At 41.9% G+C, this 25,411-nt stretch overlaps 2 protein-coding genes across 6 annotated transcripts in view; both read left to right on the top strand.

Annotated features, from left to right (window-relative positions):
• The first annotated feature begins 634 nt into the window (after positions 1-634).
• On the top strand, positions 635-13,465 carry LOC111979178 (biliverdin reductase A). Of its 5 annotated transcripts, none has more exons than XM_024009526.2 (7): positions 635-793; positions 1,427-1,551; positions 3,473-3,592; positions 6,374-6,471; positions 7,438-7,545; positions 8,512-8,680; positions 8,873-13,465. In XM_024009526.2, exons 2-7 carry the CDS (start codon positions 1,433-1,435, stop codon positions 9,144-9,146), a joined length of 888 nt encoding a protein of 295 aa, XP_023865294.1. In that variant the 5' UTR covers positions 635-793; positions 1,427-1,432; the 3' UTR covers positions 9,147-13,465. The 5 variants fall into 5 exon arrangements, with proteins under 5 accessions (XP_023865294.1, XP_023865298.1, XP_023865296.1 ...); XM_024009530.2 differs by having other exon boundaries at positions 651-793; positions 1,387-1,551; XM_024009528.2 differs by having other exon boundaries at positions 652-797; positions 1,431-1,551.
• LOC111979619 (WW domain binding protein VOPP1) overlaps positions 13,010-25,411 on the top strand; it is a 29,979-nt gene continuing 17,577 nt past the window's right edge. Inside the window, 2 exon segments of the mRNA XM_070448864.1 lie at positions 13,010-13,095; positions 14,505-14,563. Of these exon segments, the coding sequence (XP_070304965.1) occupies positions 13,045-13,095; positions 14,505-14,563 (110 nt within the window). The 5' untranslated portion in view covers positions 13,010-13,044.

Below are 25,411 nucleotides of genomic sequence, written 5' to 3'. Positions count from 1 at the left end.
TCACACTATTCAAACCCCACAATCGAATTAACAGTTAATGAAGCTCTCTTAGCCGATAGATCACATATCGCAAACAAATAATCTGAACTAAAATCTGAATTTTGTGGCAGTAATGTGAGGGGCTATGACAGGGGTTAATGGTGTTACAGCAGTGTAGTGCGGGAATAATGACAAGAGAACCTGGGGAGTTTTGTGTTCACAATGTCATAGAAAAGGCAACCGGACCGCGGAATTCAAGCCAACCGAACCCAGACAACCTCTCGTGATGTTCTCACTTAGGCTCGTTTCGGGGTCTGAGTTCCTTTGGAGTGTTCACACTGCAAAAAAATTAAGCCAACCGCACTGAGTTCACAAAAAATTGTCTGTAAGGGACCATGTGATAACACCCTTAGTTAGACTGAGGACATTCATGCTGCCATGGGAGTCGCCATATATTGTTGCATAAACCATCACAAATTTAGCTTGAACAGAAACACATACATATGAACATTCGTGGACATTGTATGTCAAGAAACGAAAATATCATCATTACCTAGTGTTATWGCAGGTCTGTATTTGTTTTATAACCAAAAAATCAAACCACATAACTTCCGACGAGACGTCCATCACGTGAGTAGACTTGATTCACCAATCACCGCGTTCTATGGACGTCACACGCAAGCAGTAAAAAAAAAACACGTGAGCCCTTTATGAAAGTGATATCACCGGGACAAGAGCGTCGATTACTTTGTTTAACATAAGCATTTTATTCACTTCAACGAGACAAGGGTCTTCAAAGGCAACTCAGAAAAGGGTAGGTAAGGAAATCAAGCTTGAATGTAAACCAGTTTAAATTCAGTACGGAACTAGCTACTCATTCAACGAGGACAGCATTGTTACCTGCATTGCAACATTGTTGATGTCATGTTAGATTATATACTTATCATTATTATGTCAATTATGAATTTCCTGGTCATTGGTCTTGTTTCAAGTTACTTTGTAAGGAATTGGAGACCTGAGGGTTCCTTTTATGTGTATTTGTAATGATCAGCACCCACAGTGCATCCCAGCCATAATAGCTAGTGCACTTCTGACACTGCACCATTTTCTGACTGATAGGAAGTGAAGAGTTGGAAACTGTTGGATCTATCTGAATTTACAGAAGTGAAACATGGTGGTTTCTTTCTAACTATTTCCTTCCCAACAACCATGTTTCACTTCTGTAAATTCAGACAGATCCAACAGTTTTAAAACAGATTTATTCAGTTAATCCATATAAATATTTTGAATCGTCAAATTCTCCATTGATGGCAGTTGCCATATTTTTTAACTAGCAAAACTATACAGAAAAACATTGCTGTGTTCCTGAGAATCTCTGTCCAGAACTTGTCTTGGGTCTTTATGCAGAGTGCACAGTTGATAAGCTCTGACTCTGTCTCTTTGGAAGTCAGACATGTTTGGTTCAGTGGTGGTTGGCATTGGGACGGCAGGCTTTGTGAGGATCAGGGACATGCTAGCCCCTCTGCCCTCCAGCGCAGCTGAGAAGCTCAGTGTCAAAGGCTTCATATCCAGGTGAGGCTCCAAGACTCATCTCATTGTTTTTTGGACACACTGTGCATAGCAGTGTGTCTAGGTCCATGTGCTGGTTTTGGCAGGAACAACTGGTGTTAAAAAACAATGGTAAAATTCACGCACTGAAAAAAATACCTTGATTTCTAGTGCTTACAGTGGGGCAAAAAAGTATTTAGTCAGCCACCAATTGTGCAAGTTCTCCCACTTAAAAAGATGAGGCCTGTAATTTTCAWCATWGGTACACTTCAACTATGACAGACAAAATGAGAAGAAAAAAAATCCAGAAAATCACATTGTAGGATTTGTTATGAATTTATTTGCAAATTATGGTGGAAAATAAGTATTTGGTCAATAACAAAAGTTTCTCAATACTTTGTCATTGCTAACAAAGGGTATATAACAGAGGTCAAACGTTTTCTGTAAGTCTTCACAAGGTTTTCACACACTGTTGCTGGTATTTTGGCCCATTCCTCCATGCAGATCTCCTCTAGAGCAGTGATGYTTTGGGGCTGTTGCTGGGCAACACGGACTTTCAACTCCCTCCAAAGATTTTCTATGGGGTTGAGATCTGGAGACTGGCTGGGCCACTCCAGGACCTTGAAATGCTTCTTTTCGAAGCCACTCCTTCGTTGCCCGGGTGGTGTGTTTGGGATCATTGTCATGCTGAAAGACCCAGCCACGTTTCATCTTCAATGCCCTTGCTGATGGAAGGAGGTTTTCACTCAAAATCTCACGATACATGGCCCCATTCATTCTTTCCTTTACACGGATCTGTCGTCCTGGTCCCTTTGCAGAAAAACAGCCCCAAAGCATGATGTTTCCACCCCCATGCTTCACAGTAGGTATGGTGTTCTTTGGATGCAACTCAGCATTCTTGTCCTCCAAACACGACGAGTTGAGTTTACCAAAAAGTTCTATTTTGGTTTCATCTGACCATATGACATTCTCCCAATCTTCTTCTGGATCATCCAAATGCTCTCTAGCAAACTTCAGACGGGCCTGGACATGTACTGGCTTAAGCAGGGGGACACGTCTGGCACTGCAGGATTTGAGTCCCTGGCGGCGTAGTGTGTTACTGATGGTAGGCTTTGTTACTTTGTTCCCAGCTCTCTGCAGGTCATTCACTAGGTCCCCCGTGTGGTTCTGGGATTTTTGCTCACCGTTCTTTGTGATCATTTTGACCCCACGGGGTGAGATCTTGCGTGGAGCCCCAGATCGAGGGAGATATTCATTGGTCTTGTATGTCTTCCATTTCTAATAATTGCTCCCACAGTTGATTTCTTCAAACCAAGTTGCTTACCTATTGCAGATTCAGTCTTCCCAGCCTGGTGCAGGTCTACAATTTTGTTTCTGGTGTCCTTTGACAGCTCTTTGGTCTTGGCCATGTGGAGTTTGGAGTGTGACTGTTTGAGGTTGTGGACAGGTGTCTCTTATACTGATAAAAGTTCAAAACAGGTGCCATTAATACAGGTAACGAGTGGAGGACAGAGGAGCCTCTTAAAGAAGAAGTTACAGGTCTGTGAGAGCCAGAAATCTTGCTTGTTTGTAGGTAACTAAATACTTATTTTCCACCATAATTTGCAAATAAATTCATAAAAAATCCTACAATGTGATTTTCAGGATTTTTTTTCTAATTTTGTCTGTCATAGTTGAAGTGTACCTATGATGAAAATTACAGGCCTCTCTCTTCTTTTTAAGTGGGGGAACATGCACAATTGGTGGCTGACTAAATACTTTTTTGCCCCACTGTATTTGTTATATGTGCAGTGCAATTAACTTTGTTGCACTGCACATATGAAATAGATATATAGTCACTGTCGTCAGATTCAGCAGCTGGGTCGTGCATACTGTAGCAAACCCTGTGACTATTTCAAAGCATTTTTCCAGTAGTGAATATGACTCTGGTGCTGTCTTCCCATAGGAGGATTCTGGAGGAGCAACAGGGAGTGAAACAAATCACTGTTGAAGATGCCCTGAGCCGGGACGACATAAAGGTGGCTTTCGTGTGCACCGAAAACGCTGCCCATGAGGAAAACATCAGGTAAAACGCTTTCTCTCAATGACCCCATATCTCTATTATAGTCCTCTGTGGTAGTTGTCTAGCTATCCCTTTGTCAGTTTTGTTTCTATCTGAAATGCTCTTACACAAGAGCTATATTTTCACCATGTTACAAATCACCACTAGGAGTCAGCACTAGAACACGTATATTGTCTGTATCAATCCTCAGTACACTGTTTCCTTTCTTAGTCCACTGAGGCTCCATCTCGGTGTAAAAACTGTACGGTAATTAACCATTCATTGAACCTGGCCCATTTACTAAACCCTCAGACAAACTGTTAGAGCTAGGAACACCAGCATTTCGCTACACGGAATAACATCAGCTAAATTATTGCGGAATAACATCAGCTAAATATGTGTATGTGACCAATAAAATTTGATTAGATTTAACAGATCTAGCTTATAAGCTATATATTATACAACATTGAGACATATTGTGACACAATCAATTCAATGTTGTATTACATGTAAAATCCACATACAATCAACAGTGTAATGTTTGGATTCAATCTTGTCTGGTGAACTGTTGTGTCCTCACCTTTAGTCTAATMATTTTACCATCATTTTCAAACTGTTCCCTTTTCATTTTTGTCACCCACTTCCCTTGAAAAACAGTTTGCCCTACAGCCAATTCTGTCGAATCAAAAGAATTTGCAAAAAACAATCAGATTTCGACAGAAATATGGCTGAGACGTAAAGAAAATTCAAGGAGAGGGGGTACAAAAATGGTCAGATTAATACTGCCATTGAGAAAATTCAAAATTAAACAAGACATGACCTTTTTCAAGGTCAGTCTCGCAAAAAGAAGYATTCTTGCCTTCTAACTACCCGCTATTCAAAGTGCTCTAACCAAATTAAGTGAGTCGTTCACAAACATTGCCACATTCTAAGATGCGATGACAGTATCGGTAATGTGTTTTCGGACCCTCCCTTGGTCGTATTCTCGAGGGGCAGAAATCTCAGAGATCAACTGGTAAACTCTGATTTACCACCCCAAGATATCCCCGCACAACGTCTATTTGCGCCCCTACTGGATGGAAACTACCAGTGTAATGGCTGTGCTCAATGCAACGGCACTTATAAATGTAGATCCTTCAAACACCCCCAAACAGGGAAACAGATCCCAATCAATGGTGTTATCACGTGCTCCACTAAGGCAGTTATTTATCTTATAACTTGTCCTTGTGGTAAAAATTTGGTGGGTAAAACAAAGTGCGAATTAAAAGTACGAATCTCGGAGCATCKTRGCACCATTAGGTGCAAAAACTCGACTTACCCAGTTGCGGCCCACTTTTTTGGGAGCAAACCACTCGATTTTGTCCCTACGTTATATTGGCATCAAACATGTCACCCTCCCTAGGAGAGGGGGTGACCTCGACAATTTATTGTTAAAACGAGAGGCTGCCTGGATCTTAAATTTAAAGACCCTTGCTCCCTTCGGTCTCAACGTAGACTTTGATCTGAAGCCATACTTGTGATTATTGTGAATTTGCTATTGTAAATGTTTATAGGCWTATGTAGCCAAATTGTATCTATGATCGTATGCTATTCATTTATGTTTTTTTGAATGCTATTTTAATATATGAGAATTAACCAATGATATCAGGCCACACCTGGCCATGATTACAGACACCTGTGTGTGTCCTTTGACACTATATAAACTAGTCACCTCGCAGTGTTTGTCATTATACCCTAATGAAGACAGCTTGTCTGTCGAAACGTTGGTTATTAAATTATTGCATCTGAGCTCCTAGAGTGTGCGACTCTCCTTTAATTTTTCMAAAACCCTTTTAATTGCTACCATGCTTATGCTGCATATGCATTTCATATTTCTTCTGTAAGAAACATTTCAGTGTAGCTGTTTTGATGTACAAACCCTGGAGAGGACCACCAAGGCTACAGCTCTCTAATGGCTCTCTTTATGACTGCGAACTGTAGCGAAAACGYACTGAAATTATGGTTTTTACTCTCCCTCTCACTGCTAAATGTACAGAGTGTACAGAGAGGCAGAGATGGGCTATTAAAGAATGGAGAGTTATTTTAGGCTGGTTAATGAGGGTGTTTAGAACATGGCCATCATGTTTCACTGGTAGACAGTTCCAGGCTAATTGTCTAAATGGAACAGCAGGTACTGCCCTTCATACTGTAAAGGGAAAAAAGCCATGAAATGTTATTGAGAACAGCTTTTTCATAGAGGATACTTCATTGTCTTATTTTCTGTCAATTGAATTTGAAGCAACATTTTGAGAAAGTTACAAGAAGTTTTAAGAGCGGTCAATGTGAAGTTTTYCCAACTCTGTACACGATGGGTTGTTGAAACATTGACCAATGGCTCTTATTTTTTTATATATATTTTTTATTTAAACTTTATTTACTAGGCAAGTCAGTTAAGAACAAATTCTTATTTACAATGACGGCCTACCCCGGCTAAGCCCTAACCCGGRCGATGCTGGGCCGATTGTGCGCCGCCCTATGGGACTCCCAATCACGGGCTGGTTGTGATACAGCCTGGAATCGAACCAGGTCTGTAGTGACACCTCTAGCACTGAGATGYAGCGCCTTAGACCGCTGTRCCACTCGGGAGCCCTTGCTGGTCAGTTTGGTTTACAAAGTTACATTTGAGTTGTGCAACTCCCTAGTACAGGACAGTCTTTGAAATCGAATTTATGTTCTGTTCAAGCACTGTCTCTTGGACACCCTTCTTGGTTACTGTAAAAAAACTCATTTCTCCTATACTATGTTGCATGTTCTAACGGACCATAGGATGTTTCTGGAAGCAGGGAAGCATGTCTGTGTGGAATATCCAATGGCCATGACACACAAGACTGCTGTGGACCTCTGGGACCTGGCTCAGGAAAAAGGTGAGCTGGACAGAATCATTGGAAGATATTTTATAGAGAAGACATGGTGAAGTCTTGATGACATGGTCATGATRATGTAGTAGACGTGTATCTGTGTCAGGGTTTCCGTTTGGAAAATGTGACCGGCAGCATTTTAATTGACAGGACATTTGAGGAATTTAACGGCCCCATATGCATTGAGTGTGTAACAAGATTAGGGCATCTACACACGGTGCTCAGAATGACAGAAATCACATTATATTATGGTAATTCATGTTTATACTGTACATGCAACTCACTGGACAATGAAAGAAAGTTGATTTAAAAGCCAATAGAACATAATGGTTTCAATGGCATTGAAATTAGATTTTGGCTAGGCTACTTTGAAGCGAGGTAAGACATGCCTCATAATATGAAGTAAAACATTCAGGTTTYACACAATTAAGTCTTCAAAATRCATACTACCTCCAGCTCACATTGTAAAGTGTGACATGCTGAAGCCTGCCTACCGTTGCACATGAATGACGAATGGGAGGCGCGCTTCAATTACCAGTTGAGAAATAAAAATAGTAGCTCTTTTTAATCACGACCATCAAAACTGTTTTTAACATGYAATTTCATTTTAGAATTGTTGCACAATGATTGGGCTTGCTGTAGCAGCAGCTCTTGCGCTGTCTGACAGATTTTCTGCTTAAACTAGGCTCTGTATCTGTATGCTGTCTGCGATAAGCATAGACCAATAAGCATGACTGGTTAAATGTATTTACATCGACTGGTATTTTTATCAATGAATAGGATAAAAAGCATTATTTCACAGTTCATTTTTTTTTCTTTTTTCTCCCAGACAATTTTATTTATTGGCTTTTCATATTCTTTGGGATGGCCAAAAAGCCGGGCTATTACCGGCTAATGGAAACCCTGATCTGTGTATCTTAATAACTACTGATCACCTACGTATTTAATGTTCTATGTCTTCTATGTTCCTAGGAGTGGTCCTGCATGAGGAGCACATAGAACTCMTGACAGCCGACTTCAAGCAGCTGAAGAAGGACGTAGCAGGGAAAAGGCTGGAGGAGGGATTCCTTCACTTCACAGGTGAGACGGAGACTGGAATTGAGAATATAGCACAAATCCCAGGTGAAAACACAACCGTGATACATGAGGTCCCCAGCACTACTGATACAGACATCACCTCAAATACAATATTTGCTACAGAAACTAACTGCATAGCATGTATCAAATTGATGTGCATCATCCAGGTAACAGGCTTTGGGATGAATATTTCATTCCAGAGCTTTTGATATAATGAAGGCTCCCATCAAAGCGACTTGTGAAATGTTGTGTTTTCATTCTCCACMGTACACTTGTTGGGGTTGATGTGAAAGAGAGCCTGCCTGTGGAGTGAGGCAAGCAGGCTGGTCTCTGGTGTGAAATACAGAAGGGTGTTGTTGACGAAATCTAGAGGTGTGTCAAATGGTACTGTATTTCCTACATAGTGTGCTACTTTTGTCATTAGTAGTGCGCTACATAGGGAATAGGATGCCATTTGGGATGTTGACTAGCTCTGGCCGCTGGGGAAGAAGCAAGTTAATGCATATGAATGGACTTCTCCTAAAGCACCCATGATTGAATAATAAATCATAGTTATCAACTCCACACGCTTCACATAACCTCAGATGACAGACAGTATTTTATAGCAGCTGCCTGTTGACCAAGAATGGAAGTCGGAGCTTAGTGGCGAGAATGGAGGAGCAAGAGTTAGTAGTTTCTCTTAAATTTGAGTCAGGGCAGTTTTCGTAGTTCGACTGTAAGAGGCAGCAAGCGCAAAATGAAATGTAACATCTGTTGGGAGATTAACTTCAATGGTTCATTCATTTTATGCATAATGGTGACATATACTGCAACAGCACCACACCAGTTTATGTACTGTCGGAATGTGATGAAATACAAAATCAATACAAAGGGCATAATGTGAGCAGAGGATGATTAACATGAGCCATTGGATTACATGTCCCATTACRACTACTTCTGACTGTAGTTTTCCTGTGTGTCTCACAATAGGAGGTCCTCTGAAGACGGGCTTTGGTTTTCCAGCTTTCAGTGGCATCGCCCGGCTCACCTGGCTGGTCGATCTGTTTGGAGAGCTGTCTGTCACCGCTGCCAGCATGGAGGAAGACCAGGAGAACAAGTACATGAAGATGACCGCTCAACTCATAACCAAAGAGCAGAAGTATGTACTCTGTACTCCATTGGAATAATCAAGTAGTCATATCAGATAAGTCCTTTCACAACATCTCAAACCTAGCTATTCTGCCAGTACAAAACGTAATTGCCTTTATTACATCTAGAAATACTGGTAGTCCACGCTGAAACGTTGGGTTAACTATACCCCTCTATCTATTCTATTATGGATTTAATACAGGCCTCTCACGTGGATTGAGGAGTGGGCTCCCGGGCTGCCTAGGGCCAAAGACATCAACTTCCGCTTTGACTCATGCACCATCACCCAGCTTCCCCCAGCCACCAGGGAGCCGGTGGGTATCTTTATGCAGGACTTGGTGCTCTTCAGTCAGAAGCTGCTGGGCCAGGTGCCCCGTGACCAGCTCCATGCAGAGCGCTGCAGGGTCCTCCACTGTCTAGAGCTGGCCGACCGCATCCAGCAGCTGAGCCTGCAGGGCTCAGCCCAGGACACCTAGAAACCAGCAGCCTACCCAGGGACCCCAGCAGCCTACCGAGGGTTGTGAAATTACAGTAACTTTCCCAAAATTCCMAGGTTTTCCAGAATTTTGCAACGCTTAACCTAYTGGTGGATGTCCAAGCGCACAAGATCCATCCATAAGCCTTCTACAGTAAAGCTACTGTAACATGCTGTACTGTAGACATACGCTCGGCGCATCTTTGAAATGTTAAGGTATTTTATGTGTTTCCGAAACAAATTGGTTTCAGAGGCTGCATTTACACAGCAGCCCAATTMTGATATTTTTTCCACTAATTGGTCTTTTGATCTTGCCTGACGACTCAAACTGAATTCTTCCACTGCTCTATGTTTGCTATATACTTCAGTCTGAGACTGCCGTCATTGAAGTCGTTTGTGGTGACGTCAAAATGAGGGGTGTTGTACAAAACAAAGTAATAAGCGGATCATCTCTAGCCAATGACACATTTTCAAAATGCCATTTTACCCACGTGTTTTCTCGCTGGGGAGGYACTCCGATCCTGACTCATTGCGGAAAAGAAGCTAACATCCGTGGGTGTGGCATACTGTAGAATTTGACCTGAGCAAGAAGTTTGGTCAAACATTTCCTGGCTACCCAATCACATTAGATATTTTCACATCAATCTTTTTCAGAATTAGACTTTTTTTGTTGTTGTATTTTTCACCCCTTATTTCTCCCCAATTTCGTGGTATCCAATTGGTAGTAGTTACAGTCTTGTCTCATCGCTGCAACTCCCRTACGGACTCGGGAGGGGCGAAGGTCCTCCGAAACACGACCCAACCAAGCCGCACTGCTTCTTGATACAATGCCATCCAACCCGGAAGCCAGCCGCACCAATGTGTCGGAGGAAACACCGTACATCTGGCGACCGTGTCAGCTTGCACTGCACCCGGCCCGCCACAGGAGTCGCTAGTGCGCGATGAGACAAACCCTCCCTAACCCGGACGACGCTGGGCCAGTTGTGTGCCGCCCCATGAGCCTCCCAGCTGCGACAGAGCCTGGGCTTGAACCCAGAATCTTTAGTGGCACAGCCTTAGACCACTGCGCCATTCGGGAGGACCCCCAATTAGACATTTTTWATTGTTTTATTTTATTTCACCTTTATTTAACCAGGTAGGCCAGTTGAGAACAAGTTCTCATTTACAACTGCGACCTGGCCAAKATAAAACAAAGCAGTGCGACAAAAAACAACAACAGAGTTACACATGGGATAAACAAACATACAGTCAATAACAATAGAAAAATCTGTATACAGTGTGTGCAAATKAAGTAAGGAGGCCAATAGTGGCGAAGTAATTACAATTTAGCAATTTACATTGGAGTGATATATGTGTAGATGAGGATGTGCAAGTAGAAATACTGGTGTGCAAAAGAGCAGAAAAACAAATATGGGGATGAGGTAGGTAGTTGGTTGGATGGGCTAWTTACAGATGGGCTGTGTACATCTGCAGCGATCGGTAAGCTGCTCTGACAGCTGACGCTTAAAGTTGGTGAGGGAGATAATGGGCTGCCTGTGTAAACTCAGCCTAAGGCATGTCGGCTTATTATCTTAGGGTTAGGCTGTTACTACAGAGTACATCTTAACATTGATGGAAGGTCAGTTGTTATATAGTTTGATGTTTGCATGGTTACTTATTGAAGTTAATCTACATTACAGTTGAATGTACTGTAACATTTCTGTGGTTGATCACAGCTCATGGTGCTTTATCATTGGCTGGTGTGCTTTACTTATCTCATATGACATTTTAATATTGACATGTTGTATAGCTATTGTGCAGACAGAAGTGTAAGGCAAAACAGTGACATACTGATCAATGCATTTATTTTTTTATTTAACCTTTAATTAACTAGGCAAGTCAGTTAAGAGCAAATTCTTATTTACAATGACGACCTACATGTTCAAATCATTAACAACGTACAATAGGCATGATACATCAGGTAAATGATATCTCAGATAGCTCTGGCAGGTGAAAGTGTGATATTTACACTGAAACTACAACATTTGTCAGTGGACTGCAATTGACACATCTTTTTAGTTGTTTTAAAGTAGCAATCCAGCCTCCTTTTTRCCTAATTTAACACCTGATTTACTTAACAAAAGGCATATCTCAATAGGTGGTCCAGGCAAGTTCYGACATGGCACAAGTGGGGGGTGGGCCTTTCCTCTTTTGTTCTCTTTCTCCTCTATTGTTCCTCAAGCAAGGGGGAGGCCGATGACATCACGGATTCCCATCAGACCGACTCTTTGAATGCCCTACTCCTTGACGTTTGCAGTTGTCTAAAAAACACTGTTTTGCTCTTTTTTTCTAATCTTTAGTTTGTGTACTTTATTGTATTTATACATGGGATATTGCTTTTCAACAGTACAAGTTCAAAAATCACCGGAGGACATATTTCAGTGTTTGATTAAAGGGGCATTGCAGTTAACTTGATGTTTTTGTAATGTCTGGAATTTCAGCCTGCTCAGGTGGGATGGAACTTTTGGACCGCATCATGACTTCACACTGCTTCCCTGGTTTTAGCACTAAATCATTCACTAGCTTGTTGCCTTAGTTGTAGTTTGTGCAATACGCTTCCTTTCCTTTTTCTTTGTTTCAAACCAGTATTTCAAGGATCTCAAAACAAGCTGTTCACCATACAATATAATAAGTGTTCTACTTAATTCTGGGATGCTGACAAACTGAATTTGTGCCTTGGCCTGCTCAGTTCCCTCTCCCTTATCCATTCATGTCAGTCCCATCTAATGATGTATATGTCTACCATGTCACACAAGTATTCACTGCCCAGTGAGTGCAGTTTGGCCACTTTAACTGGGTGTCACTAGTGTTATTAGCAATTTATATGTAGAGAAAATTATATTTAACAGTTTGAGGGAGAATTGTACTGTTATATTGAATTATAATGCCTGAATGTTTTAATAATGTGTGTACTGTATAATTTGCAATAACATTGATAATTTGCAGTTTTCCATATTAATAGGCCATATAATGTGTGCTTGATTGATCATCTTCCTGTTTGATTCTGGCGTTACATTCTCGATGAAAGAAGCAGGCAACCATCAATAATAAGCATTGCAGAATCCTGCATGAGAAATATTATTATTATTATAATTGTATTTTTCACAAGCAAACAGGTAGCTGTTGCACCCTGGCCCAGGGTCATAATACTGGTCTGATCTGCAGGCTATGGTTACCAGTCGATGGACATGAGTGTTGCTCCTGCCTGTACTATCTGCTTCTGTTGATAGACTCACAGAGTAGAGCTGATGGTGATCAGAGAGAACACTGGGTTACTCCTGAAACGGGGGAAATCCACACCAGTAAGATCATTAAGTGAAAAATAAATACATTTATGAATTACTCATTACTTTTACAAATGACAACCTATATTGCATTGCCTGTGCTGCATATGATTTGTGTGATCTAAATGTTGTGACACTGAAGTTGTGACAGTGCTGACTCATAGCCTGTCCTGGGTTAAAAAAAGCTCAAAATGTTCAATGGTTTGCGATTGCTTTCAAGCAGTGCTTCTGCGTCCTTGATTGCAGTGTTCCTAGAGATACTGTGGGGGCGTGTCGCGTTATCATCTTTATGCTATGCGTGTGAAAAGAATAGGCTACGTTCGATACAATTTAATGCAAAAGATAATGACAAACTAAACTGTGAATAAGAGATCAACGATTGCTTGATGGTCTGAAGCGGTATCGACCAATGGCACCGACAGTCGACCAAACATCGGACAGTCATGGCCGGTGGCTCACCAAACAGCAAACGCACTATGTGACGAAAAATGATTTCTAAACACGTCTGATTAATTTTGGACTATCACGGTATTTAGGTGGAGGCTACTGTCCGTGAGCGGAGTTGACATTTCGTGAATGATGCCAGTTCTGTGTGGAATCATATTTCTGTTTTGGTTAGTGGATGAGGTGAGTCTGATATTTATAGTCAGAAATTCAATTCAATGTTAAAGTGAATAATTGTTGTCCTCTTTTTGTTTCCGTTAAAAGGTTTAGGCCTGGGTATGACTGTCTTCGGAACTGTCTCGTTGGTCTCCGAAATATTATAGCCTTGGGGTTTATTGAAAGTCAACAAAACAATGCGCCCTGCTGCTGCAGAAGTTGTGGGCTATTGAGCACTATTTAGGCCTATGAACGCTAGGCATTTATGTAAGGTCACATAGATCCGTGGTATATTGAATGATATTCTGTACATAATGTATTAAAATCTATATTCTTGAAATGAAACAATATTTAGAAAAACTCACCATTCATTAAAGTATTACTGGACTCATATTTACATCAGCCTGGATCATATCATATGTACCACAATTTGTTTGGCCTTGTCTTGCCTCTGACCATTTGGCTCCATCCAATAAGATAAAATAAATAGATCACACAATACCATTTTACAAAGCTGACTGCACATACAAACAGACACATGCACTCACACACCTACAGTTCACTCATTCGCACGCACACATACACACAGGCATCTCTTCCTCTTCTAATCTTTGTTAATTGTGACAGAACTGAAGCAGTGACAAACAGCACTTTGTGGTATTGTTAGTGAGCCCAGCTCCTCTGCTGATGACCAAAAGCAGGCTGCAGTCCTGCTCAGGGGCTGCTTTGTCCCCTTGCCATGAGTGTAAATGGAAGGGACACGCTGCAATTGACCGTGGACACAAACATCCACCTGGCAGATCTAGGCTGGAGTGTTTCTCACAATTACTCCCATCCAATAAGGGCCAAGGCTAGCTGGCTCACCTCACAGCTCACACATTCCTTACATGGTGATGGATGGACATCAAACAAAAATGGATGTCTCATCATCATAGAAGCCATAGCCATAGAAAAGAACACAGGGGAATAGTGTGATTGTCTAGTGAGGGCAGATAATGGTGAGAGTGCACAGACTATTTTTCTCTAGTATCTCATTTTAGAGGCTCGTTATACATTAGGTGCTGGGCCTGGTCTGACAGAGGCGGCATTGAACTATATGTGTGCATAGTGGGTTCTGATCTGGTCTGGACTTTGCAGTCACCGGTTCACAATCATCTTGAGTTGGCCTCTGAACATAGAGCATTGCATGAAATAGAAGTTTGGTTCATCAAATATAAACTTTGCTTACAGTAAGTGTTTTTTATATCACTTGTGTTAATGAAAAGCCAACCAAGTCCTGTTTGGTGGTCACATCTGGCACATCACAGAGAAATAAAACTACAAGGTATTCACATGGTTGACAAGTTTCCTACTTAAATGCCGAACACTTCATTTTCCCTCTGATCTCATACCAGCAAATATAAATCAATGACTAGTTTCCTTCTTCTCATTGACAGTGCACAGCTTCCAAGAACTACTGCTGGTATTTTAAAGGAGGCTACCCCATCTATTTCATGTAAGTATACTGTACACACACATGGGTAACAAAATGATCTGGACACAGACAACATTTAATTGTAGCATACATTATATTTATTGTTAAGACATTCATATTTTACAACACATCTTCATTTAACCAGGTAAGTTGACTGAGAACACATTCTCATTTACAGCAACGACCTGGGGAATAGTTACAGGGGAGAGGAATGAGCCAATTGTAAGCTGGGGTTGATTAGGTGACTGTGATGGTATGAGGGCCAGATTGGAAATTTAGCCAGTACACCGGGGTTAACACCCCTACTCTTACGATAAGTGTCATGGGATYTTTAGTGACCACAGAGAATCAGGACACCCGTTTAACATCCCATCTGAAAGACAGCACCCTACTTTTTATTTTTTATTTCACCTTTATTTAACCAGGTAGGCTAGTTGAGAACAAGTTCTCATTTACAACTGCGATCTGGCCAAGATAAAGCAAAACAGTTCGACACATACAACAACAGAGTTACACATGGAATAAACAAACATACAATCAATAATACAGTAGAAAAGTCTATATACAGCATGTGCAAATGAGGTAGGATAAGAGAGGTAAGGCAGTAAATAGGCCATGGTGGCAAAGTAATTACAATATAGCAATTAAACACTGGAATGGTAGGATGTGCAGAAGATGAATGTGCAAGTTGAGATAATGGGGTGCAAAGGAGCAAGATAAATAAATACAATATGGGGATGAGGTAGATTGGATGGGCTATTTACAGATGAGCTATGTACAGGTGCAGTGATCTGTGAGCTGCTCTGACAGCTGGTGCTTAAAGCTAGTGAGGGAGGTAAGAGTCTCCAGCTTCAGAGATTTTTGCAGTTCGTTCCAGTCATTGGCAGCAGAGAACTGGAAGGAGAGGCKGTCAAAGGAAGAATTGGCTTTGGGGGTGACCAGTGAGATATACCTCCTGGTGCGCGTGCTACGGGTGGGTGCTGCTATGGTGACCAGTGAGCTGAGATAAGGCGGGGCTTTACCTAGCAGAGACTTGTAGATGACCTGGAGCCAGTGGGTGTGGMGACGAGTATGAAGCGAGGGCCAGCCAACGAGATCATACAGGTCGCAGTGGTGGGTAGTATATGGGGCTTTGGTGACAAAACGGATGGCACTGTGATAGACTGCATCCAATTTGTTGAGTAGAGTGTTRGAGGCTATTTTGTAAATGACATCGCCGTAGTCGAGGATCGGTAGGATGGTCAGTTTTACGAGGGTATGTTTGGCAGCATGAGTGAAGGATGCTTTGTTGCGAAATAGGAAGATTTAATTTTGGATTGGAGATGTTTAATGTGAGTCTGGAAGGAGAGTTTACGGTCTAACCAGACACCTAGGTATTTATAGTTGTCCACATATTCTAAGTCAGAACCATCCAGAGTAGTGATGCTGGATGGGCGGGCAAGTGCGGGTAGCGATCGGTTCAAGAGCATGCATTTAGTTTTACTTGCATGTAAGAGCAGTTGGAGGCCACGGAAGGAGAGTTGTATGGCATTGAAGCTCATCTGGAGGTTAGTTAACACAGTGTCCAACGAAGGGCCAGAGGTATACAGAATGGTGTCGTCTGCGTAGAGGYGGATCAAAGAATCACCAGCAGCGAGAGCGACATCATTGATGTATACAGAGAAGAGAGTCGGCCCGAGAATTGAACCCTGTGGCACCCCCATAGAGACTGCCAGAGGTCCGGACAACAGGCCCTCCGATTTGACATACTGAACTCTATCGGAGAAGTAGTTGGTGAACCAGGCGAGGCAATCATTTGAGAAACCAAGGCTGTTGAGTCTGCCAATAAGAATGTTGTGATTGACCGAGTCGAAAGCCTTAGGCCAGGTCGATGAATATGGCTGCACAGTAATGTCTCTTATCAATGGCGGTTATGATATCGTTTAGGACCTTGAGCATGGCTGAGGTGCACCCATGACCAGCTCTGAAACCAGATTGCATAGCGGAGAAAGTACGGTGAGATTCAGGGGAATGTCCCCAATCACTGCCTTGAGAATTGGGATATTTTTTTTGTTGACCAGAGGAAAGTGTGCCTCCTACTGGCCCTCAAACACCACCTCCAGCAGTATCTGGTCGCCCATCCAGAGACTGACCAGGACCAACGCTGCTTAGCTTCAGAAGCAAGCCAGCAGTGGGATGCAGGGTGGTATACTGCTGATTGAACTGTTTGTGAACTTAAAGAGTGCAGTCTATTGATTCCCTCGGGCTTGTTTAAAGGCCGGGTTGTGTTTGATTAAAGAAAATGGTCCCTGGATGTGGATGAATACAGCGAGATCACCAGATTGGTAAAGTTCTAATGAGTCAATACCGGCCTATGACTGCACTTTAATAGAAGATTGATTTTGGCTGTCATTCAAATAGGATGCCGTCGAAGCGGCGAGGGGAAAGAAAGAATAAGCTGTAACTTTTCCCAATCCAATCATCAAATCCCACACAGCATCCACTGGGTTGAGAAATCACCTCGTAGAAGATCTTTGATTTCGATCTAAATCATTGAACTAATGGGCTAAGCATTAGTCTTCAGACCAAGTCTTTGAAATTATAAAGACATGTTGGCCACTAAGCTGGACACTATGCTTTTAGAAATGCATTACAGTGGTGATACATCAGTAGGAGTTGAAGTTATGGTGGTAGAGAAAGGAGATCCTTACTGCATTGACTGGGAGATTTGGATTGCATTGCCTCTGTAAAAAAGTGCACACACAGATCTATTGAAATAGAGTATAGTGCAGGCAGACTGTGTGGAATTATAGTGCACTACTAAGAGACAGCTGGCTCAGCTCTATGCCCTTTCCTAGGCCCCAAATCCGACACGAGTGTAAATGGAACATTATTCCCTTTTTATGCACTTTTCTCTCTTCGCGTATTCTGACCTTGAATTTAAGCACGGGAATAGCATGCTATTGAGCTGCTATTAGTTCTGGTGGAGATCTAAGAAATTAAGGTGTGGTGGAGGTGTGTTTACAAATACGCTGTAATCTGACCTTGACTTAATTCCCTCATAATTCCACCACTTTTACCCGAGAGTAAACCATGAATAAGGTCGAGAGAATCTACCGGTTCCAAGTGGAAAATGCATCTCCTTAATTTCTTTTGATAGAAATAACAGTATTCTCCATGCACTGTAATTCACAACTTGATAAGAACTATTGAAAAGAGCTAGATAAATTAGTAATTAGTTTGGACAAGGGAATTGTAAATATAAATTACACTTGTTTTAGATCTGTTTTTGAAAAAAAGACGTAGGCAGTGGGCCTGTTTAGAGCCCTACATTTGTAGAATTTCATTTTTGGGGGGGTGATTTTAGTTATTTGGATTTTTACGAATTATCTTTGAAAGACAGGGTTCAGAAAAAGGGACATTTATTTTGCTGAGTTTATATATATATATACAGTGGGGCAAAAAAGTATTTAGTCAGCCACCAATTGTGCAAGTTCTCCCACTTAAAAAGATGAGAGAGGCCTGTAATTTTTCATCATAGGTACACTTCAACTATGACAGACAAATGAGAATTTTTCTCCCAGAAAATCACATTGTAGGATTTTTAATGAATTTATTTGCAAATTATGGTGAAAATAAGTATTTGGTCAATAACAAAGTTTATCTCAATACTTGTTATATACCCTTGTTTGCAATGACAGAGGTGAAACGTTTTCTGTAAGTCTTCACAAGGTTTTACACACATGTTGCTGGTATTTTGGCCCATTCCTCCATGCAGATCTCCTCTAGAGCAGTGATGTTTTGGGGCTGTTGCTGGGCAACACGGACTTTCAACTCCCTCAAAGATTTTCTATGGGGTTGAGATCTGGAGACTGGCTAGGCCTTCCAGGACCTTGAAATGCTTCTTACGAAGCCACTCTTCGTTGCCCTGGCGGTGTGTTTGGGATCATTGTCATGCTGAAGACCCAGCCACGTTCATCTTCAATGCCTTGCTGATGGAAGGAGGTTTTCACTCAAAATCTCACGATACATGGCCCCATTCATTCTTTCCTTTACATGGATACGTCGTCCTGGTCCCTTTGCAGAAAAACAGCCCCAAAGCATGATGTTTCCACCCCCATGCTTCACAGTAGGTATGGTGTTCTTTGGATGCAACTCAGCATTTTTGTCTTCCAAACACGACGAGTTGAGTTTTTACCAAAAAGTTATATTTTGGTTTCATCTGACCATATGACATTCTCCCAATCTTCTTCTGGATCATCCAAACTCTCTAGCAAACTTCAGACGGGCCTGGACATGTACTGGCTTAAGCAGGGGAACACGTCTGGTACTGCAGGATTTGAGTCCCTGGCGGCGTAGTGTGTTACTGATGGTAGGCTTTGTTACTTTGTCCCAGCTCTCTGCAGGTCATTCACTAGGTCCCCCGTGTGTGGTTTCTGGATTTTGCTCACCGTTCTTGTGATCATTTTGACCCCACGGGGTGAGATCTTGCGTGGAGCCCCAGATCAAGGAGATTATCAGTGGTCTTGTATGTCTTCCATTTCCTAATACCCAGGGGACTTTCCCAGCCTGGTGTCAGGGTCTACAATTTTTGTTCTGGTGTCCTTGACAGCTCTTTGGTTCTGGCATAGTGGAGTTGGAGTGTGACTGTTTGAGGTGTGGACAGGTGTCTTTTATACTGATAAACAAGTTCAAACAGGTGCCATTAATACAGGTAACGAGTGGAGGACAGAGGAGCCTCTTAAAGAAGAAGTTATAGGTCTGTGAGAGCCAGAAATCTTGCTTGTTTGTAGGTGACCAATACTTATTTTCCACCATAATTTGCAAAATAATTCATAAAAATCCTACAATGTGATTTTCTGGATTTTTAGTTAGTTGAAGTGTACCTATGATGAAAATTACAGGCCTCTCTCATCTTTTTAAGTGGGAGAACTTGCACAATTGGTGCTGACTAAATACTTTTTTGCCCCACTGTATATATACACTGCTCAAAAAAATAAAGGAACACTAAAAAACACATCCTTGATCTGAATGAATGAATATTCTTATTAAATACTTTTTTCTTTACATAGTTGAATGTGCTGACAAAAAATCACACAAAAATGATCAATGGAAATCAAATTTATCAACCCATGGAGGTCTGGATTTGGAGTCACACTCAAAATTAAAGTGGAAGACCACACTACAGCGTGATCCAACTTTGATGTAATGTCCTTAAAACAAGTCAAAATGAGGCTCAGTAGTGTGTGTGCCTCCACGTGCCTGTATGACCTCCCTACAACGCCTGGGTTGCTCCTGATGAGTGGCGGATGGTCTCCTGAGGATTCTCCCAAGACCTGGACTAAGCATCCGCCAACTCCTGGACAGTCTGTGGTGCAACGTGGCGTTGGTGGATGGAGCGAGACATGATGTCCAGATGTGCTCAATTCGATTCAGGTCTGGGGAACAGGCGGGCCAGTCTATAGCATCAATGCCTTCCTCTTGCAGGAACTCCTGACACACTCCAGCCACATGAGGTCTAGCATTGTCTTGCATTAGGAGGAACCCAGGGCCAACCGCACCAGCATATGGTCTCACAAGGGTCTGAGGATCTCATCTCGGTACCTAATGGCAGTCAGGCTACCTCTGGCGAGCACATGGAGGGCTGTGCGGCCCCCAAAGACATGCCACCCTACACCATGACTGACCCACCGCCAAACCGGTCATGCTGGAGGATGTTGAGGCAGCAGAACGTTCTCCCACGCGTGCGTCCTCACAGACTCTGTCACGTCTGTCACATGTGCTCAGTGTGAACCTGCTTTCATCTGTGAAGAGCACAGGGCGCCAGTGGAAATTTTGCCAATCTTGGTGTTCTCTGGCAAATGCCAACGTCCTGCACGGTGTTGGGCCTGTAAGCACAACCCCCACCTGTGGACGTCGGCCCTCATACCACCCTCATGGAGTCTGTTTCTGACCGTTTGAGCAGACCATGCACATTTGTGGCCTGCTGCAGGTCATTTTTGCAGGGCTCTCGGCAGTGTCCTCCTGCCTCCTTCCAAAAGCGGAGGTAGCGTCCTGCTGCTGGGTTGTTGCCCTCCTACGGCCTCCTCCACGTCTCCTGATGTACTGGCCTGTCTCCTGATAGCGCCTCCATGCTCTGGACACTACGCTGACAGACACAGCAAACCTTCTTGCACAGCTCGCATTGATGTGCCATCTGGATGAGCTGCACTACCTGAGCCATTGTGTGGGTTGTAGACTCCGTCTCATGCTACACTAGAGTGAAAGCACCGCCGCATTCAAAAGTGACCAAACATCAGCCAGGAAGCATAGGAACTGAGAAGTGGTCTGTGGTCACCACCTGCAGAACCACTCCTTTATGGGGTGTCTTGCTAATTGCCTATAATTTCCACCTTTTGTCTATTCCATTTGCACAACAGCATGTGAAATTTATTGTCAATCAGTGTTGCTTCCTAAGTGGACAGTTTGATTTCACAGAAGTGTGATTGATTTGGAGTTACATTGTGTTGTTTAAGTGTTCCCTTTATTTTTTTGAGCAGTGTATATTTTGTTGTTGTTTTGTTTGGGCATTCCTGTTTTACATGTTATTTTGGCATTAATACGTGTCACATATTAGTTTGTAAACAATGTAAATATTTATATTTCATTGAGTTAATAAAGCCGCATACAAACATGGTCTCTTTTGTTTTCTTGAGTAAGGCAGCTTCAAAATGCAGGTGTTTCACCCTAGCTCAGTGCTTTCTGTGATGGTGGGGCAAGCCAGCAAAAATACAGAGCGTTGCGCCGTGATTGGCTCAGTGTTCTGTCGCTCATGGGGACACTACATCACTACCAAGTCTAAGGGTTGAGCTAGAAAATTCAAGCCCCTTGGGTGCTGCCATAGAGTTACATTAAGTGCCCATCCAAGAAGGTCATTGGCCACAGATAAAATGACGTCAAATCACATATCTACAGTACTTTGATTGGTCTGATCATGTCAACATCATACTTTCAAAATCTTAGCTAGCAGTCATCATCATGAATCAAGTCTACAATCTACTGGCAAATCATTTTTAATCCTAATCATATGAAGAGAAATAATGAAGAGAAATAATAGATAAAACGTATCGGTGCTCATCGGCCATTGGACATAAATATTACACAACAAGTTGGAAATTGCAAATTCAACAATGAGTAGTTTGGAAGGAATCAGTGACTAACTGCAAGCATTGCAAAGCAACCATTAACCTGCTATTCAGTGGAGTGGCTGTATAGTCCCAAGTCTAAGATTAAGGGCTCTTTTCCTAGTTTAAAATTATAAACATTCAGCATTGGCCATGCTGTCAGTGAAGCATAATTTGTGCCGTGCTCAAAACAACTGTTAACTCGGAACTCCAAAATCGGACTTTAGTGAGTTCAAGACAACTGGGAACTCGGGCTCGGGAACTCGGGAAAACGAGCTACGACTGGGAAAATACGTTTTGAACTTTCATCCAACTCGGAATTGTAAATTTGGTACTCAGGCCTCTTTTTAGAGCTGCAACCTGAAGATCACTGACATCATCATGATTMAACTTTTTTCTCTCTCGATTCCCAGTTGTCTTGAAAGCACCATAAACCCAGAGAATGCCAGACTTTGATGACAAAGTTTGATGACAAAATTTGCCCACGAAGGACCGCCGCGCCACCTTCCTGTTCAAGTGAGCACAGCACAACAAGGTGAGTCCAAAAATGTCTTGTATGCTGATGCATAAATGATGTAATATGCCAGGGAGATGTATAATGTAGCTAAGAAAGTAATACTAAGTGTATGTTGTGTAGTAAGCTGTAATTAGCCAATGTGCCTCGCCCTAATAATTTGGTATATTTTCACCTCTTAATTTCACCTACTGTTCTGACTTGGTGGTGCACATGTAGCCTATAACCTGTTTTTGAGAAATGTAATCATCGAATATTGTAAGAGCTTTCATTGTGTTCTTACAGTATATGCCCCCTTTATTTATCCTACGGTTCTGACTTGGTGTACAGGGAGAACACTGTAAGAACGGCCCATGTTCTGAATTATRTTGCTGTACATTTCAAAAGTGCTGAACAAATAGTTAAATAGACTACGTCCATCGTAGCTCGCTCATTAATGTCTTAATTCGAAATTACGCATGGCCTCTTATCTGCTTGTCATCCCCTTATGCCATAGTTTGTACATCTCATTTTTCAGTAGAAACCACATTTGTTTAAGCAAGTCAGCCATATCAGCTATGTTTTTTTTTTTAAGGCAGTAAATGAGGCTGAATGAACTGTTTCGCTGCCAGACAAGGCTCCGCTAATAGCCAGGTGTAGCAGTGGTAAGGTGTTGGGACTGCTGTTGGAACAGCTTTATGTAGGCCCTAACAGTTTGTGGGTACCATTTGTCACCGTTATAGTGCAATTAAGGTATAGTTTAGTGTTGTGTTGTGTAGTGGCTTTGCTGGCATGTATCACACATTTTAGTTTTTTTTGGCCCCAATCGTAGTGCGTGCTCCAGCAGGTATATCTCACKGGTCACCCCCAAAGCCAATTCTTCCTTTGGCCGCCTCTCCTTCCAGTTCTCTGCTGCCAATGACTGGAACGAACTGCAAAAATCACTAAAGCTGGAGACTCTTACCTCCCTCACTAGCTTTAAGCACCAGCTGTCAGAGCAGCTCACAGTTCTCTGCACCTGTACAATCCAATCTACCTCATCCCCATACTGTATTTATTTATCTTGCTCCTTTGCACCCCAGTATCTCTACTTGCACATACATCTACTGCACATTCTACCATTCCAGTGTTTAATTGCTATATTGTAATTACTTCGCCACCATGGCCGCTTTATACCTAATTTGCACATGCTGTATATAGATTTTTGTACTGTATTATTGATTATATGTTTGTTTATTCCATGTGTAACTCTGTGTTGTTGTATGTGTCGAACTGCTTTGCTTTATCTTGGCCAGGTCGCAGTTGCAAATTAGAACTTGTTCTCAACTAGCCTACCTGGTTAAATAATTTTTTTTAAACGATAAAAAAAAAAAACATGCTAAAATCGCCACTGCATTTAGGCTAATTCAATCGTTATGGAGCAGAGTGCAGACCAAGCTGTACAGTGTGAACCCAACGCATGGCGCAATACTTAGCTGTGTCATCACACAGTTCCATGGTTAGCATAGGCAATAGAGTAGAGTATAGCCTACTATTGTACACTATTCTCCTTATTATAATTCTACATACACTAATCTTCCAACATTACCATGGGTTAAAGAACTGAATGTGGCAATTTTCAGAATGACTCAAACCACTGTATTTTTTATTCATCAATATATTTCATCGCTAAAGTCTCTCCAAACCAGCATTTTTTTATGATTCATACATACTTTCCTAACCCTAAMATTTGCATAAATAATCTACAAGATCTGAATATTTTTAAATCTACCAGTTGGTGTCGAAAGGGAGACGAATATGTATATATTTAGATGGCTTTCTTTCATTGATCCCTATTTTCTGAACCTATTCTCTCAATGTATTCTAGTCTGTCAACAAAATTAACGTACACCGTATTTAAAGTGATGGCTTAACATGAATGTACTGAAAACCCTATTGAATGAAAACGRCATGAGAAAATCTGTTGGCCAGCAAGTGGGAGAGTTTTCAGCAGTTGAATTACATTCATTCAGCGCGCAAGGAAACCACGCCTGCAAAGCCTGTTACACACCTTAATAAGGTAAGTCTGAATACCTATTACTGAGAAGTGTGTAAGAAAGGAATACTTTCCTAAATCGAAATCGGGCCCCTAGCGATGTGCTGCTGCTAATGACTTGTGTAATGGATGGCCTTCAAAGGATACTTCGGAAGTTTGACAATGATGTCCTTTATCTACTTCCCCAGAGTCAGAAGAACTAGTGGATACAATTTTTATGTCTCTGTGTCCAGTGCCGTGGAATATTTCTGATTCAAAGGAGCGAGACTTTGTCATTTCTTGTCATCTTTATTTAATATCGATTAATTATTGCAATGAAGCGGGTGGATTCCACACTCTGAAATGTGATGCCGAGAACTCAACGAGCACAACCGAGCCACAGTATTTTATAGTTAAGACACATACTCCTGAATACGTGACAAACAACAGATGTCTGGAATAGTTTGTATGAATCATAAAGGTTAAGATTTGTATGTGAGAAAGAGTATCCCCCAGCCAGATAGCATTTACTGTGAAGACTGTTCGAATTGTATAGAAACGAGGGTTTGGCCTCTAAGACATCAGCCGCCCACACCAGAGACATCTCCTCCCTGGTACCTCACAGTATACAAACATCAACTCATTCTATGGAATGCAGGCTGTAGGTTTTATCACCAAGGCTTCATAAATCAATTGCTAGCGCCAAGGCCCAGTCGTCAMGGCCCAAGCCCAACCCCAGTCCCACAGACACAGATGAGAGTACTCACAAACCTTATTTGATGCATAAAGAGTATTATAACATAATCTTGTAATTTTTCTACCATACCAGTATGAAGGAAGTTAAGAGTATCTGCTAGAATGCTAGCAGATACCTATAAACTTCGTCATTGCACTAGTGCAGTGGTGATTTTAGCATGTAAATCTTAGTGTGGACAAAAACTAAAATGTGGGATGCATGCCAGCAAAGCCACTACACAAGACTAAACAATACATTAATTGCACTATAACGGTGACCACAAACTGTTAGGGCMTACATAAAGCTGTCCCAACAGCAGCACTTTTGAAATGTACAGTGACAGAATTCAGAACATGGGCCGTTCTTACAGTATGCTCCTTGTACAACAAGTTAGAACCGTAGGATAAATAAAGGGGGCATATAAACAGACAATGAAATCTCTTATAATATTCAATGATTACATTTCTCTAAAACAGGTTATAGG

Source organism: Salvelinus sp. IW2-2015, linkage group LG19 (genome assembly GCF_002910315.2).
Source record: "Salvelinus sp. IW2-2015 linkage group LG19, ASM291031v2, whole genome shotgun sequence".
In the NCBI taxonomy this organism is placed as follows: Eukaryota; Metazoa; Chordata; class Actinopteri; order Salmoniformes; family Salmonidae; genus Salvelinus; species Salvelinus sp. IW2-2015.
Note: the sequence above shows the minus strand (reverse complement) of the source record. Positions and strands in the feature narration are given on the sequence as shown.